Source organism: Coregonus clupeaformis, chromosome 24 (assembly GCF_020615455.1).
Source record: "Coregonus clupeaformis isolate EN_2021a chromosome 24, ASM2061545v1, whole genome shotgun sequence".
Classification (NCBI taxonomy): domain Eukaryota; kingdom Metazoa; phylum Chordata; class Actinopteri; order Salmoniformes; family Salmonidae; genus Coregonus; species Coregonus clupeaformis.
In genome coordinates, this window is record NC_059215.1 from 60,437,671 (window position 1) to 60,455,859 (window position 18,189).

The 18,189-nt window shown below is 42.9% G+C and overlaps 2 protein-coding genes across 2 annotated transcripts in view; both read left to right on the forward strand.

The window, feature by feature from the left end:
* Window positions 1-445: 445 nt before the first annotated feature.
* dph3 (diphthamide biosynthesis 3) lies at window positions 446-1,341 on the forward strand. The gene is made up of 3 exons (XM_041845241.2): window positions 446-655; window positions 743-817; window positions 1,021-1,341. Exons 1-3 carry the CDS (start codon window positions 548-550, stop codon window positions 1,093-1,095), a joined length of 258 nt encoding a protein of 85 aa, XP_041701175.1. The 5' UTR covers window positions 446-547; the 3' UTR covers window positions 1,096-1,341.
* A 1,661-nt stretch (window positions 1,342-3,002) lies between these two features.
* Window positions 3,003-18,189, forward strand: part of nck2b (NCK adaptor protein 2b) — a 53,396-nt gene continuing 38,209 nt past the window's right edge. The window contains exon 1 of the mRNA XM_041845239.2: window positions 3,003-3,191. The gene's annotated coding sequence lies outside the window, so the exon portion shown is untranslated. The remainder of the gene's footprint in view (window positions 3,192-18,189) is intronic.

Genomic DNA, 18,189 nt, shown 5'->3' on the forward strand with positions numbered 1-18,189 from the left:
TAAATAATTCAACTTCATATGTTTCAACAATGTATTTTTCCTCTCTCCCTGTGCAGGCAGGTGCTTGTTAATCTGTTATTGACTTAACCCATAAACTTTGTTAGTCAACTAGGTAACATTCACATTGATAGCGTTTAACCACTGAATTATTGCACACAGGAGCTGCTGCAGAGACAATACCCTTCTTCATCAATTCCCATCCATTTATTTTGTGAATTTGATCAGGATGTACTTTAGTGGATCACACTCACTTAATCATGGCAGATGCAGACCACTCTATTCTCATTCAGTCCCAATTGGGAACATTGACGTAACAAGAGCATAACCATCTGTACTTGCTAAGGTGTAAATGCCCATGTCAATAATAAATTCCTCAGTTGAGGATTGAGAACTCTATGTGAACCCCTGGCGGTCATGTTTGGCATTACTTTTAATGACGCGATGATATGCGACTGCGCAGAGATGGCACGTCACACTTTCGAGAAACAGAGGAATGTCTCCAACTAGTTAGCTAGCTGGGTACGAATTAAATTATTTTACTCTTATAATGTCGGTGTATCACGACGAAGTTGAGATCGAGGACTTTGAATATGACGAGGATGAAGAGACATACTATTTTCCCTGCCCATGTGGCGACAGATTTGCCATAACCAAAGTAAGTACAGCGTGAGAAGATCCCCTGCGAGTCACGTTGTGCCAACTAGCCTGTGATGGTTGTTGTGTTTAATCTCTCTACTTGCAGGAGGATTTGGAAAATGGTGAAGAAGTAGCGACGTGTCCGAGCTGCTCGCTCATTGTTAAAGTAATCTACGACAAGGTTGGTGCTACGTTTTGATAGCCTCGGTTTTTCACGTTCTGATTGAGTCAACGAGACTAAACGAGATTTAGGAGGCATCGCGAGACTAGTGTATTGATGGGCCCCACCCTACTAGCTACTTGTCATTTAATAGATGTTTGCTCTTTCTTTGATATTATAACTATTGTGTTCATGGCGACTAATATTATTTCTCTATTCACCAGGAGGAATTTATGTCTGGGGAGATAATCGAAGCACCAACTACAGAGAGCAGATTGGAATTGACTCAGTCCTCCTGACAGCGATGACACACCCCCTTCATTTTCTAATCTCCCATCAGTAAAAGTGGACCCTGCTGCATTTGTTTGTGCTCTCATACAACACAAAGACACATTATGAACGATATGCATCACTGGTGAGGTCTGTGATGGAGAATTATCAGCATTCATTCACAGATTCCTGGCATTGATTTTGCAGAGTCACGTAAAGGACCCTAACTACTACTATTTGCACAATGTATTTAAATAAATATTGTATTATTTTAAGTCTTTCACTCCCTTTTTATAAAGATGTCATGCATTTTTGTTGATTCCTCAAGATTAAATCAGGATGAAGTGAATACAGTTTTTTTATTTGTAACTTCTTGTAGTCTTTCTGTTTGAACAGCAGGGGGGGCAGATGTTCAAGGAAAAAATACAGGCCTACTGTACACTATGTAGGGAATAGAGTGCTGTTGGGAAAATGGGTGGATAGACATTCTATCCACAGATACTATCCTTGGGATTTCTGAGATTATTTCAATTTAAAAGGAATGAGCTGGTGTGAGATATGGTGGAAACTCTTTAGCCCTTATAGGCTCTGGTCAAAAGTAGTGCACTATGTAGGGAATAGAGAGCCATTTGGGACAAATCCTGGGAGAGAACATGATGGTGTCCTTCACATGATATTGAAGGCCCTGCCTGTCTATTTATCCAATATCCAGTCAGCGCTGTGCCTGATGCTGTGGCGAGGGAGGAAGCTGAGCACAAGTCAATACGTCTAACTGCATCTCCCATCAGGGGGGCCACAGCAGCGGCAGGCAGGCATTGACAAACGCCAGCACTCAGTCAGAGGAACCTCACAGAGAGTTAGAGCACTGAGCAGTAGCATCCATGATGTGGGGATGTTTGTGTGGTGTGTGTGTAACAGTTGTTAAAGTACTCTGAATTTCACCATGTTCATATATTAATATAGCATGTTGATGTGTTATTATGCATGCCTGCATCCTGGGAATAGGAGAGTGTGTACTTAACGTTTTGCCCTGCGTGCTCGTGCTCAAATCATGTTGATGCACTATGAGAGGTAGGCACGCTTTTTCTGTCGTCTTTAGAAAAGTTAGATTCCTTCAAGCACAAAGTCGTACACACAGTGTTTTGTTCATGAATGATGTTGTATATTTAGAGTTTACTCATGAGTGGATGGTATTTTAAGATGCAATTGTAATTGTACTTTTTAGAATGATATTAACATTCTGAATTCAACATGTGGTTACTAGCTAGCTAAGGTATTGTATGTGTGAACGATGGCTAGCTCCTCGACTGATTCCAGTCCTTTGTATTGTGCGTCTGTTGTAGAAAGAGGCGACAATGGGCAGAACATATTTGTGCTCTACAAATGTTTTGTATTTTCTTTTGGATGCAGGTATGTGGTTTTACCTATGTAAAATGTATGTTATGTGTTGATACATTATAAGGAGAAGTTGTACTCATTTTTGTATTAAAAAAATCATTTTGATGCACTATAAGAGAAAGAGGCGACAATGGGCAGAACATATTTGTGCTCTACAAATGTTTTGTCTTTTCTTTTGGATGCAGAAAGTATTCTGATTCATTAAAACAGCCTGATCTCTGAAGTCCACGCCTGTAGTCCCAATCAATCACACACAACGCAGAGATACAACCATGCAGTACAATGCCGGTTACATGAGGATGGCATTATGTATCGTTACTCCCTCACATCTGGAGGAATATAGTAATTATTCATGTGATGATAATCATTTGTGTGAAGTGTGATAATCAGTCACAAACAGTAATGAATTGCTCTGCTGAGAGGGATAGACATTATTACAAGACAATGCAAATGTGATGTAATGTATGTACAATAATTGTGTTTGTGCTCTGTGCTCCCTACCCACTCCTTTTGGTAGGCGTGACGTCACATTTCAAGGCAGTTGGTTGAGCTGGAGGTAGAGGAGGAGACGAGCAACCCAGCGAGTTGAAGGGCCTGCGAGAAAAAAAAAGATAAACAAGCATATTGGTTTTTCAACGTCAACTTTTAGACCTCGAAGGTGAATATCGAAGACTACTTTAGCAAATTCCTGACCTGAAAATCCGATTGAACTGGAGAAACCACCAAGGTAAGAACACAACGAAGCGCTGACGAACTGAGTGCAAAGTTATGGTTGCTTGCTTAACGGGAGGTGCAGTTGGTGATGACTGGTGTTTGTGGATTTTAGTTAATGACACCATTACGAACGGATTCAAATTGTTATTTTGAAGATCATAAAATACAACAGTCAGAATAAGGCTCGTGGAATCGGCGCCGGGATAGTAGAATACTATTGATGTGTTTGTTTGTCCATGCGGTTTTCTATCTCCTCCGTGGCTTTGTCCATGGCAGTAACGAACATTACAATAGCCCATTGCCGCTTCGTAGTCTACGACAGAAATGTGTGTTTGCGCTTTTGCTAATATTTTTTGCACCATTGTATTAGTTATGTTTCAAACTTTAACATGATATCTCTTAAATAATCACTCTGCTTCGATTGTTTCATTCGTGGTACGTTTGTTTATATACTGTAGTTAGACAGTCTTGGTGAGCAACATGTAGGCCTATTTGCAATAAGCGTTCATGTTTTTTTCTCTATAAAACGTGCTCATTCATGCCCAGTAATTGTTGAGCTATACACCCAATATATACAATTAGAATACATTCTGCCTATGCGTTTCTGTTTTTCTGTCATTCTGAGCTGATAGTTTTTTGATGGCCATGATAAGGTGTGGTGTACCTGTTTTTGCTCAACTGTAACAAAACCTGAAACTGGTGATGAAGAAGATGCAACCATTATTCTCTCTATGTCAGAGGGTGTAGGCTAGCAAGCCCAATAGGTGTAGTAAAGATGGGACTCTAACCTTTTCGTGCGATTAACACCTTCAGATCTTAGGCCTAGATTTTCTTTGGCCACACCTAAACCACCGGAGGCTCCTCAGAGGAGGAAGGGGAGGACCATCCTCCTCCAGTGAATTTCATAAAAATAGTAAAACATTAAAAAAGTTATCGTTTTTAGATAAAACTATACTAAATATATTCACGTCACCAAATAATTGATTAAAACACATTGTTTTGCAATGAACGTCTACAGTAGCCTCAACAGCACACTGTAGGATAGCACCATGCTGTAGCCGGAGGACAGCTAGCTTCCGTCCTCCTCAGGGTACATTGACTTCTATACAAAACCTAGGCGGTTCATGGTTCTCACCCCCTTCCATAGACTTACACAGTAATTATGACAACTTACAGAGGATGTCCTCCAACCTATCAGAACTCTTGCAGCATGAACCGACATGTTGTCCACCCAATAAAAGGATCAGACAATGAAAGCATACGCTACAGCTAGCTAGCACTGCAGTGCATGACATGTGGTGAGTAGTTGATTCAAAGTGAGAGAAAGACAATAGTTAAACAGTTTTGAACAAATGAATTTCTTCAAAAATCAAGGAGAAGCGAGATAGATATATTTCAGCATTTTCTTTGATTTACTTAGCTAGCAAATGCAGCTAGCTAGCTAGTTTAGCCTACTCAAACAGAGGGATGCTATGTTAGCTAGCTGGCTATGACTATCCAACACAACACTGGAACTCTTCCAAGGCAAGGTAAGCTTTTGATTTTACAAATGTATTGCTAAACTGTTTACTGAACTGCTTACTGACTGTACACTGTAACGTTACTGCATGATTGTAGTGTGTTTGCTAACGTGTTAGTTCTATTAGCTATGTTGACTATGACGTTACTTTAGCTAATGGTGACAACGATGTAGGCTGTGTGTAGAGGTTATGATATGGTTTGGCTTGGAAAGGTTTTTTTGCGTGGTCACACAGCTGATGTGTTGTGGATTGAAGTCTACAAGCGAAGGGAAAAGTGAGAGGAGGAGAGCCCATAAATGCGAGAAGGAATACAACGTGGCCGCTATGAAAGTGTGATCAGGGGTGTATTCATTCTGCCTATTCAGTTGAAAAACGTTTCTTAAACGGAACAAAACGGGGATAAACATACCTGAATTTGTCCAATAGAAACTCTCGTTTGCAACTGTTGGACTAATGATCACACCCTAGATCAGCTAGATGCAGGCAAGAGTGTGCAAGGCGGTATTGAATGGGTCACTGTCTGTCCATGTGTCGTCACTGTCTGTCACCTCAAATCTTTCTCGAACTGTGTGCACCTACGTTGTAAACTTTCATTCATAGGCTAGGTTATAGCAATTTTGAAAATGTGAGTATGATATAGTAGCCTAAACCTATCGATGTTACATTGAACTAGGGGAATGGAATATGAATGATAGTCATCCAACATGCTGTAATACAAATAAGTCCATGCTCATGAATTGTTATTTTTGTCCTCATCTTAAACGGCACCGACCGCCACTGACCTAAACATGTCACCACAAAGGAGTGACAAACACAGCTCTGAATAGGAGACTTACTTTGCACCACTATGGCTGTGTTTACACAGGCAGCCCAGTTCTGATATTTTCCCACTAAGTGGAGCTGATCTGATTAGTCAAAAGGCTAAGCGAAAAAAAGATCAGAATAGGGCTGTGTAAACGCAGCCAAGGAAGCTTCTGCACCTGTGCTAGAGATACCAGAAATTCACTCTCTTTCAGTTCTTCTCACTGCTTATTATTTCCTCTACCTGCACAGGTCAAACTTCGAGAATAGTAATATCCTTCACAGACATAATATTTTCATCTGTCTGCTGTAATGGATAATTGAAATCCAATAAGTCATTCATTAGTTATGTACCACATAGGCTGGTAACATAATTTTACTCTCAAATGCATTCCAACAGTTCTGCTTCAGTTCTCACACTGCTATTAAAAGCAAATCAAAATAGCAGTCTAAACCATAAATAGAGCGAATGAGTCATTGGGTGTAGACTGACTAGTTGTTGAATGACATGCATTGGCAACCAGACCTATGAATATAGGCTACAAGAATCGTGAAATGATTATGGTTAAACTTGGTCAATCATAGTATTTTTAAACATAAATAATGATATGGCTCTTAAATGGATACTCTGGGATTTTGGCAATGGGGAAGTTGCTAACTAGCACTAGCACAATTGCTAACTAGCATTAGCGCAATGACTGGAAAATACCCATAGACTTTCAGTCATTGTGCTAATGCTAGTTAGAAATGGCTTGCGAAACTACCTCTAACTTCCTTCATACCGGACACAGAGACATAAAAAGTATATCAACGAGTTCATCTGACTCTGGGTCTTCCTTTCCTGCGGCGGTCCTCATGAGAGCCAGTTTCATCATAGCGCTTGATGGTTTTTGCGACTGCACTTGAAGAAACTTTCAAAGTTCTTGACATTTTCCCGATTGACTGACCTTCATGTCTTAAAGTAATGATGGACTGTCGTTTCTCTTTGCTTATTTGAGCTGTTCTTGCCATAATATGGACTTGGTCTTTTACCAAATAGGGCTATCTTCTGTATACCACCCCTACCTTGTCACAACACAACTGATTGGCTCAAACGCATTAATTGAAATGCATTCCAGGTGACTACCGCATGAAGCTGGTTGAGAGAATACCAAGAGTGTGAAAAGCTGTCATCAAGGCAAAGGGTGGCTATTTGAAGAATCTCAAATATAAAATATATTTTGATTTGTTTAACACTTTTTTTGGTTACTACATGATGTCATGTGTTATTTCATAGTTTTGATGTCTTCACTATTATTCATTTCATAGTTTTGATGTCTTCACTATTATTCTACAATGTAGAAAATAGTAAAAATTAAGAAAAACCCTGGATTGAGTAGGTGTGTCCAAGCTTTTGACTGGTACTGTAGGTGTAGCAAAGCAATTACACTCAACTGGCTTGCACATTTTGTGTAGTGCAAAGTCCATGACCAATCCAAGCCAGCTCACAGCAGAATCAGGCAGGCCATTATCCATGCCAAGGCATCCCTCTCCTCTGCTTTATTTCCCTAACAGTTGGATGAAGCAGAACGAGAAGAAGAGTGATGTTGATGGAGGTCTGGAATAAGTAAAAAATATATATTAGAGGTCGACGTGGAAAAAGGAGCCTTTTAATATTTCATCGCTGTGCAGTGAATCATCGATGCCAGGAACAAGGATGAGTGAGAGTAATGGTACTTTAAAGTATTGGAGGAAACTTTGACTTTCCTTTTACATGAGGTAAATGTTATCTAGCACATAAATTAAACTCAGTCTGCACTATATAGGGAATAGGGTGCCATTTGGGATGCTGCCAGTGAATCCAAGAAAACCTTGGGCTGAGCCACAGCCTGGTCAGTATGACCCAGAACTAACACTATGGTAATCTAGATTATGCACAGGGCATTTGATTTCCCTTGTGTGCTCAAACATGGTTTAGAGGACCTCTTCCCCATCGACCTGCACTGGTTCCCCAAGACGGTGGGAGGCAAGAAGCAGTCCCAGGCCGAGATCTTTGTGCTCACCAGCACTGACGGCAAGTCACCGACGGGCCCAATAATGATGAGAATAATAAGAGATTTTCTTGTAACAGGCTTTAATGATAACAGGCCCCGTGTAACAGGCCCCGTGTAGCTCAGTTGGTAGAGCATGGCGCTTGCAACGCCAGGGTTGTGGGTTCGTTTCCCACGGGGGGCCAGTATGAGAAAAAAAAAAAAAGTATGCACTCACTATCTGTAAGTCGCTCTGGATAAGAGCGTCTGCTAAATGACTAAAATGTAAATGTATTTCGTCACATGAGAAATTATCCCAATAGCATGCTCTAACTTCTGAACATGAGGAGGAGGCATGGGCAGGGGACGCACAATGATCCGCTCTGTTTGGTAGTGAGGGCTGACGCACTTCCCGGACCCTCTCACGTTGGGAGCATATGTCTAGCCGTTTTGGATGCGGAACTGCTAGTGCCCCTGGCAGTAGTTAGATACTTCTGTGTGGCCCCACTTCTCTCCACTTCAAAGGGGTTCAGTGACGTGGCTTGCAGTGTAACACTAGTTACCGGACCTTATGTCACTTCACCTGGTCTTGATATTGTATTTCCTTCCTCTCTTTCTGCTTGTCCTTCACCTTGGAGAATGTAGTGGGGTAATATTTGATATGTAAACCATGTGCAATCAAGTATTATGCGTTTTAGCTGTCTAAGATCAAGGAATGGTCATGAGAATGGAATTCTAATTAAGTGTATTTCATTTTTTTGTAAAAATGAAGAATACATAAAGCTGAAGTTACAAAGCATTAACAAGCATTACAAGGCGTTATTCTAGGCATGATCAGAGAGAGAGTGAGTCTCACCACAGCTGTTCAGGAACAAAAAAGAGAATGAGACAATGAATCTAAGACCTTTTATAACAGTTGTTTGGAATCAAAATCTGAGTTGTTGACCAATGGCATTACTGTAACGTTAACCTCCAATCAGATATCAGACCTACATGATGTAATCACAATAGAACTTCTGCTTCTCAGAGGTGTGACAATGGGGGTTGGTGAGATCAACACAGAGAAGGCTGAATTCTTGAGAAGACGATAATACCTTTTGCATAGTGTTAATAAGAAGAGTCACTGCGGGGGCTGCCATACAACAATATCCTCTAGCACTTCCTTCAGGAAGTTGAACTCTTTCCTCTAGTATCTTTCAGAACACATTTTTATTTGATCTTGAACCCATCTTTGATGCAGTCTGTGGGAACTTGGTAGTGCGCTAACTTTTAGGGTAGCTGTAAAACATGACACTAGTTGGCGAGGAGCCGTGTTGCTAATTCGTTATAAGGATTGTTTACCGGGTGAGTTTTTAACCCAGTTCCAGTAGCCAGGGATATTTTCAGTGTCAGGGCTAGAGTTGGCATCTTGCCTCTCAAGAGAGAAGGTGCTATTTGAGCATTCTACAACTTGGAGTTGAAGCGGGCAAGCATAGACTTAGTGCATGTGTTGGTGTACGTGAATACGACTGGGTTTGTCGTATTGCGAGCTTTGAAACATAGGCCTTGGGATGCTTGTGATCTTGAGAGCTGCTTGCTGGAAGAGAACATTGTGTTGGGGGAAATAAATCCTCACCACTGTTGCTGTTTCTTGTGATGTTTCGTGTGAAAGGGTCCTATCGGGGGGTTTCTGCTTGTAGACGGATAACTAAAAGGCAGAGGTTGGATTTACTTGGCTTCTGGTCAAAGCCAGCCAGGAAATCCTTGGGCTGTAGTGCGTAGGCAGACCAAAGGGCTGTCAAAGGGAGGACATTTTATTTGGTTTGTGAAGGCACCAGTGTAGCTTAAATAAGATAGCCTAACTGCAGTGTGTGCATGTGTGTGTACGCGTTTGCATCTGTATCTTTGGTCTGCCCTGTTAAGTCTGAATGAAGACAAAGACAATGCTCCACCACCCCAGAGCTCTGAGATTGGTAGTCATTAGTCATTACCTAACTCTGTGACATCATGGTACCTATGCTTCATGCGCCGGCTACATAAAGATGTCATTCCCGCGTCCCACAGGGCCACAGCGTTGCGTGTTCAGGTTTGCCAAGACAGAGACTCATCCAGAGAGGAAAAACAGAACAGGAGAGGGATCCTCTTAACATACAAGACTCCTCAATTACCAATGCAGAAATGGTTGTTCCTTTTTCAAGGGGAGCAGATTCCAAGAGAAAAGGAGGATATACAACATTAACTCTCCAGTGAATCAGAGTCAAAGTGAAACAGGATGTTTTGTAACCTAACAACGTAGACTAGTGTGTGTGACTGACAGCATACATCAACTAAGTAAGCCGTATGCAGAGAATAGATACACACCCCATGCAGTTTCCAGTTTGGACGCTTCTTTGTGTTAAACTAGACTAGAGCAGGCCTCACAACAGGCTGGATGACAGTGAGGTTACTCTACCGTGGTAAAGTGAACCGCAACAGGAGCACAGTATAATACAGAGAAATGTTTCTGTTGCGTTGAGTGTGCATGTCAGAGTGGTTCTGTCAGAGTAGGGATTATACACTCCGCTCACTGCGAGCGAGGTCGAAGAGCAAGTCTATCAGTGAAGCAGAGCCTGGTGTCACCAAATCATAATCATTGTCATTGTCACAGAACACTTTTGTCACTTGTGACTCTGGCTGTTGATGCTAAATGGGGCAAAGTGAGGGAGGGAGGGAGATGGGAGAAAGGTGAAGGGAGAGAAGGAGAAACAGCCCTTGTTGAAATGACAGCGGGTTGTCTCATAAAATTGAAGGGTTGGCAGTTGGCATGGGGCCGCTCGTTTGGTAATTGATCTCATTAAGATGTGCTGACTCAGAAGCATTATTCCTTCATAAAACAATTCACTAGAAGATGACTCATGGGTAGATTACTGTGTCTCTGGGAACCTTGTTGCTAGCTTGCACTGTTTCCTCTCCTTTCATGTGGTGGTGGAAATGTCAGTTGTTGTGTTTTGATAAGAAGTCATTTGAAAATTCTCCATCTGTTTCGTCTGCCTCGTCTCCACTGGTATGTTTGTGAAATGGATGATTTTCCCATGCTGCATCTGCTTCTGTTCTGTCTCTAGGCGAATAGTAATAGCTCCTCCGACTCCACCACTGTGAGATATTTGAATATTTCATGAGTATGTCTTTTTACCTGCTTTGTCCCACTTTTCCTCTGGAATATAGATTTCACAGTTTCTCACTGTCTCTGTTTTGAAAGCACCTTGGCTCAGAGTGACAGATTTTAACACAATTTTGGAGGTGGTTGCAATCACCACAGTCTCAGGATGTGCAGTGGATGGCAGATTTCCACCACAATCACTTCAAATCTCAACATCTTAGTTCGTACCGGGAAGAGTGACTAGAGTTTTTCAGAAATTGGGCCAAGACGAATTCCCCAACATCAATTTCGTCATCTCACGTAAATCAGGGTTTGAAACATGCAGATTTCAATCATGGGAGAGATCAATGAGAGCCTGAACATGCCTGTCAGAGTTCGACGGCCACAGTCTCTGCTACCCAGTATACTGGCAACAGCAATGCTTCGAGCTCCAGTTCTTTCAGTTCACGTTCTCGGGCTCAGGTTCATTTGATGAATACTAGAGTACAGCGACTTTGACTCCAAACTGACCGCTGTGTACAGTCAAATGAGAGATTCCTCTTCCTCCAGGAAACGTCAGGCAGGTCCTGGTCATCACGAAAACAACCTCTGTCCAGCCGAGGCATCCACAGCTTCCAGCTATGATGGCCAATTGCACGGATTCATGTGAAATTTCATAATGGCTTTTCCCTTTGGAGCTTGTTTTAGGCTAACTGCTGTGAAGATGGGATGTTAGATTCTACTGCTGTCTCATTTTGAATGAGCTTAAAGGATCTGAAAAGCAGAATCTTCCTAGCTACTACCCCTCATAGCAGCCGCCAATTCAAGTTTAGGCTAACACTCACCAGAGTGGGAGCGCTAATAGCACTCATCATAATTACTTTTCTCGCCACTTAAAAGCCCTTTTGCTCAAAGTTCTTAAGAGATTTAGCAGCCATTGCCCACGACCCCAACAAGTGGAATAGTAGGACTACCCTTACGTTTGATATTTTTAGTAATTTAGCAGACGCTCTTAATCAGAGAGACTTACAGAAGCAATTAGGGTTAAGTGCCTTGCTCAAGGGCACATTGAAAGATGTTTCACCTGGTCTGCTCTGGGATTCGAACCAGCAACCTTTCGATTACTGTCTCAATGGTCTTCTGTAGTTTGAACCACAGGGATGGCAAATTCACTTTTCAGATGCAGCAACTGACAGCATACACGTCTTTTTAGATGGTTGTTGTTTTGTGACTATGGACGAAGAAAAACACTTTGCAGCAGGCTTGTCATAGATTAGAATAGGTCTACGTTGTGACCTGCGCCTGACCTCATAAACTATCCATTCAATCATGATGAGTCATGAGTCTAATGTGACCTTTACCGGAATGTCGGAATGCCTCATGGAACTGGTCATCCAGTGTTGAGCAGATGGGATGCTTGCTGTGAAAATTAAAACTGGGGACATTGTTCTGTAGGTATGTTACCTGGTGGCTCTAATAGACTACTGTGCTCAAGACACTAACAGTGTGATGGAACAATACAACTGTCAAATCGGACAGACATCAAGATTACATTTTGACCTACTGTTTGAGGCTATAACTAAATACTTAGTTATGTTTCTGTTTGCGTGCCACCATGCCTCACTGTCAACAGAGGCAGCAGGATAAGGTGAGGCAGAGCCTGCCTCTGAGTCTAACTGTGGCGTGACTATTCCCTCTAGAACGTTCTAGACCTGTCTCTCTCTCCATTTCCCTCTCTCTCCTCTTACTCGATCCACTCTCTCCACTCAAACCTGCATTCCAAGCAGCTCTTTCCCAACAGAAGCATGTTACAGTGCTATTTTTACCAGCTAGCAGGGAGGGATATGGCACAAGCTGTTGTCAGGCTGAACATGAGTCGGGACCACAACTGAACTGAGCAGTGGTGCCGAAAGGTTGATCATGTAAACAAAACAAAAAAAGAATTATTGGAAAGGATTGGTTTATGTAAGAGCGCTTGCTGTTGTTGACCGGTCACTATGTATTTTCCCACTGGTTTCTAAGAAGGGTAGGATCTTTAATTCAGTTCTCTTTTTTTGCTCCCTTGCTCTTTCTGGGCAGGCTTTGAGTTGTTTTGTCTGCTTTGCTGTTTGTATTTGTATTTATTATGGATCCCCATTGCAGCAGCTACTCTTCCTGGGGTCCAGCAACATTAAGGCATTTAAGTCTCCATGTTCTTCTTTTCATAGAATAAAGATTGGTTTTCTTTGAATGAGGCTACTTTCTCTGCTCTTTGTGTCTGCTTCCTGTAAACACTTTCCCCCACCAGACAGTGAGTGCACAAAAACATTGTTTCTGAATATCAGGCCCAGACTCTCTCCTCATTACTGATTGAGAGCCTTGGGGTAAACCAGACTGTTGCAGTGTTCTCTCTCTCTCGCTCGCTCGCCCGTTCTCTCTCTCTCCTCTCACTGGGGAAATAAGATGTGTTATACATCCAATAAGACTAAAAGTATGTGCTCTAGCGGCAGACATGAAAGTTGTCACACTGCCTAAAGGTCCTTCTAAAGCTCCCAGCATGCAGACCATAATCTGGAGCCAGAGACTTCACTGGAAATCCAATCTGAGGAAAGTGGAGTCTGAAACGGCAATTTAGGACAGTGGGGGTAGGCAGACCTTTTTACATGCACTTGCATTAGTTGCTCTCATAATCTCTTGTGGACAGACTACGTAAACATAAAAGGTACCGTAGATCTGTCATGATACAACGGGGTGCGTGAGGTAACGAGCAGCATTACTTCCGGTGCTTTGGGCAAATCACGATTTCACAGATGAATTTCCAAAGGGGAGGGGACATTTGGCCATTAGACTTGCCCATAACTTGCAAGGAGAGAGAGTGGAGCTCTTCCTTCTGGTTCCGATCCTCGTTATATCTCTTATTTTAACACGTATGGTCCCAGTCACGACTCAGGAAATACAGGTTCCTAGGGCTCTTCCCTTAGGCCTACGTGCTAACTAAAACTATGTTAATATGATATTAATATGCACATCCTTGTGTCTATGCTGCTCCAATAGCCAGTGACAAGTCTCCAGAGAGAGGCCTAGGGAGCCTGTACTTCCTGTATCGTGACTATACTATGGGAGAGAGAGGGACATTTCTTGGCCCCTGAGGCTCCCTGAGGCACGGACTCCAGCTGTTGTGGTAACATTTGACCCCTCTTCCTTCCTGTTTAGGTTATGGATCTTGTCCCTCTTCCCTCCCATTCCCTCCAGATAGCTGATCTGATGTGATAGGCCTGTTCAGTCACGCTATCATGCATATTTCATCTCCATGTTTGATGAGCGGTAGCCGGGGTCATCAGTTCTTGTCTGTTGGAAAGAGCCGTTCTGTGAATGTGATGGATCCCACAACTTTCCATTTCTGGTGGCTTCGCCACCTCATCATCGCTCTCTGCTAGACCTGTTGAGGAAGATGGAGATCACACGAGAGAGAAAGACCCAGTCTCTCCAGCCTGCTTGGCAGAGACTGATAACAGAGATTAGCATAAAGGAAGGTTTTTATTCCCTCTTTAACGCAGCGGGCAGCTAGCTAGTCCACGGGTTTGGTGTATATGTGGCTATCATCAGGTCCCTCTGAGCAAATCAAGTGGAACGCAATTACTGTGTGTGCATCCTCGATCTGATAAGGCTTTTAAAAACATTCTACCTCTTTCCCTCGCTCTGTCTTTTTTCTCTCTCGCTATCTCTCCCTCTCCTCTCCTTCTCTCTCTCTCTCCTCTACTTTCACTCTCCTCTCCCCACGTCTCTCTCTCACCCATCCATCATTCATCCATGCTGTTGCGCTTCTAACTGAATTACCAAGGATTCATTGTTTCATGTCTGGAGTTAAGGAACCTGTCGCTGTGTAACTGACAGCACTGAAAGGCCCAGTGGATTTCTGTGGTTGTCTTATTGGTCTTAACAGGGCTTGACGATCAGTCAGCAGTTAAAAGGTGATCCCAGCCATGATATGCTTTATCTGATCTAGGGCCTATGTCTAGAGCAAGTTGTGCATAGCAGGCATATTTGGCTGCTCCAAAATATCCAAGCGGGCAGGCAAAAGTATGGCCAAAGATGACATCATTCCTTGCTCACACAGCGTGTGCGTAGGAGGGTGCGCGTGCGTGCATGTGTGAGTCAGTCCACCGTTAGTGTGACATTGAGCTACGTCGTCTATTTCATAATTCAGGAGAATAGTTCATCTCCCCCCTGTGACGGTGCTGTGGTGTTAGAGAGCGAAGGAGGATGATTAGACCTAGATGGTAAGTTGGCAGTCACACACACACACACACACACACTCGTCCCTCACCCACCCTGGCACTGTGGGCCAGGGCCAGATCAACAGATGTAGCTGGACCAGCTCCCCTCTCCTCTCTCTGTGCCGTGACTCTTCCTGCACTCTGGTTGACCCTCTAATGCAGATGTACAATACAGGCCGTCACTGTGTGGGTGCCGTGAGGGCCACGATGTATATACTCCTAGCACTGACTCCCACTCAACAGCAGTAACAGCTGCTCCCTGTTCTATACTGACTACTGAAGGAGCCTAAATCACTAGCACTATGCTAATAACATACGATGCAAATATTATCCTCTTTTGAATAACAATCAATGACAGTGTGATCTCTTTAATGAAAACTCATTTTTTCGCTTAAGATTGGCTACTACAAAACTCATGACTGTATGCTTAAAATATCAAAAATGAAAATAGAAAGAGAAAAATAATCTGAGTAATTGGAATGGATTATATTGAGTTGAACTCACTTTTATAGGCTGAGAGCAACTGTTTAACTGTTGAGAATTCCTCTGGCCCTGTCAGCCAATAGGCTAATTTAATTATCACTGTTTACATTCCTCTCTGTAATAAGTAGCAACGTGTGTTCACATTTAGTTGTGTGTCCTCCGGCTTGTAAATCACTTAATTCTGCTCTCTTTGTCAGGCTTCCTCTTCTGCCTTCAATTATCTGTACTCTCTCTCTATTCTCTCTCCTCGTTTTTGAAACAATGCACATCAACATGGACCTATTGTTCAACTAGTGAGGAGAAACATTGGCGCAGCAGTCACTGCATCTCAGTGCTTGAGGCGTCACTACAGACCCCCCGGTTCGATTCCAGGCTGTATCACAACCGGCCGTGATTGGGAGTCCCATAGGGCGGCGCACAATTGGCCCAGCGTCGTCCGGGTTTGGCCGGTGTAGGCCGTCCATTGTAAATAAGAATTTGTTCTTAACTGATTTGCCTAGTTTAAATAAAGGTAAAATAAAAAAATATTGTGCAGGGTTGCGATGTTGTGTAGGGTTGTGTGATATTGAGCAGTGAGATATTAGCTTGAGGGGACAAACATTGTAAATTCTTGCAGAACTGAATGTTACAGCTGTGACTGTCTTGCTAACAACACAGAGTAAGACTACCTCTGCACCTCCCCATAACCTCCCTATGTTGCTCTGGGGCAACTGTTTGACATTAGTCATATTAGGAACACCGAGCAAACATACAGACAGAAACTGGGTCACAAGTTAGTTGTATTTAGCCTAGTATAGCCTATTTGTCTAAAGCGATATCTCACATAGCCTACTTTTTGTCAAGAATACGACTGTTCCAAGTGGCAGGCAGCAAATGGGCTCGTATTCACTTGGATGACACAACCTGTTCCAGAACAGACATTGTGTGTGGGAGAGTGTTAGAAAGAGGCAGAGAAAGACAGAGAGGAAAAATCACCAAAAACTTGTCATCAAAAGAAATCCAAAATGATATCCTTAGCCAGGACAAACATGGCACACTCTCTGGGGCATCAGGAATCTACAGGAATTGAAATGGAACGAGGAGGGAATGTTGAATCTGAGAGGGGGCAGAGCAGAGGCCTACATTTTGAGTTATATCCTTTAATGAGATTGGGGAATGAACCTGATAGTTCAGAAAAACCTATCTTTCTCCTATGTTAAGTAATGAGAAGGGTAATGCTGGAATGTTATTTTCTATGGGTGTAGAAAGACTGTGTGTGTGTCTGTTTCTGCATAGTAGTTGTATTGCAAGATTAAACCAATTAACAATCAGCAATCGCTCAAATGGAACTAATAGCATAATAGCGTTCTAATGCGATTTCAGATCTGTAGTAGAATCACAAGATAACGAGGGAACAGAAAAAATTGGCCTAGCTTCAGCCACTTGGGGGTTCTGTCATGTTTTCGGAGAACAGCTGCATTTTAAAAGATGTTGTGTGAAGCTCTGGATCTGCTGACAGCGCACACACATGCCTGCTATATAATCTCACGGGAGATGCTTGTTTTCTTGCACAACAGCCCATTTCTTATTCTTTCTCTCGGGGCTAGGCTAGGGATTTATTGTGATGGGCCTGAAAAGAATACTGCTGTATCCGTGCCAGTCTCTCAGGCTAATTATTGCCTGCCTGCCGACAGGCCCGGCTCCCCCGGTCCTTACTTGTGAATGGATGGATTTTCACAACAAGTGAATGTTCTATGGAGTGTTTCATTGTGTCCCTGGTTGCCCGTGGCCATGTATCTCCCGGATAGTCACGATCTGCAGTCTCGTAGGCCATATCAACGGTCTGTCTGTAGGTACAGTAATGATCTGGCCAGGGTCTAGTCTACTCATAATGGTGTCTGTGTGGATTAAACATGCAGATGCTTTGAGTCGTAGGGAAATACGCTGACATTAAAAGGAGTACTGACGGATACATATCCCCTTTAAAATAGGGGCCAAAGGGTGCGTACAAGTTCTCCTTTTTCCTGAGGAGTGGGCCATTCAAGGTCTGTGGCTTAGAATTGGAACTAGGTCCGTGTCCCAGATGAGTGAATTGCTCAACTGTACAGTAGAGAATGAATGAATGAGAGCCTGTCTAGTCAAGGCCATCTGGAGGAGGAGGAAGGCCCAGTTGTTTTGACAGGTGCTTAACTAGCTGCTACTGTAGCAGGTCATTTTTGTGAGCGCTAACTGAAACCAGACGTCGGCCTAGAGGTTTAGGGGAAGAGCGAGAGCATTGGAAGCACATGCTGCTGAGAGAGAGAGATCGAAAGAGGCAGTGCACACACTTTGTGTTCAGTGTTGATGAATTAAGGAGACATTTCCTTTTGCTCTTTTAGTCAACGTGTGCAACGTGTGTTTCCAATTTTATGTGGAAGGAGCACACCTATTGCTCTCCCCTATATTGCAGGAGCCTGATTTCACGTAGTGGAATACTGCAGTTATCTGCATAACTGAGAGTAGTAATGGTTGGACCTTTATCATCGTGAAGGGTAGCGGCAGTGGTACCATCCATGAATCCATGTAGTGTCCCTGTTAAACTGAGGACAAAACGACTTAAGGAGCCTTAGACCAAGTCGCTAAGTATAAAGTAGGCTTTTAAGAAACGGTTTGAAGGATTTTGTTTGAATTCGTTTTTTCTCTCAAGTACAATGTATTATTTCTAACTTGTTAGGTCACTTTTCATGGCCACATAATATATTTAGACCTTACATATCACCTTCACTAGCTGCTTCTAATACCAGTGCTGTCCTTAGGCTAGGCAACTCAGACCACGTGCCAGGTGGTTAGGAGGTGTGTTCCAGAAACATAGTTCTGCAATCTGCAT

What these genes read in the sequence shown, in the direction of transcription:
- dph3 (XM_041845241.2), top strand. Translation starts at nt 548, where the DNA reads ATGTCGGTGTATCACGACGAAGTTGAGATCGAGGACTTTGAATATGAC. An exon ending in ACAGATTTGCCATAACCAAA is followed by an intron (nt 656 to 742) that starts GTAAGTACAGCG and finishes CTCTACTTGCAG; the next exon opens with GAGGATTTGGAAAATGGTGA. An exon ending in TTAAAGTAATCTACGACAAG is followed by an intron (nt 818 to 1,020) that starts GTTGGTGCTACG and finishes TCTATTCACCAG; the next exon opens with GAGGAATTTATGTCTGGGGA.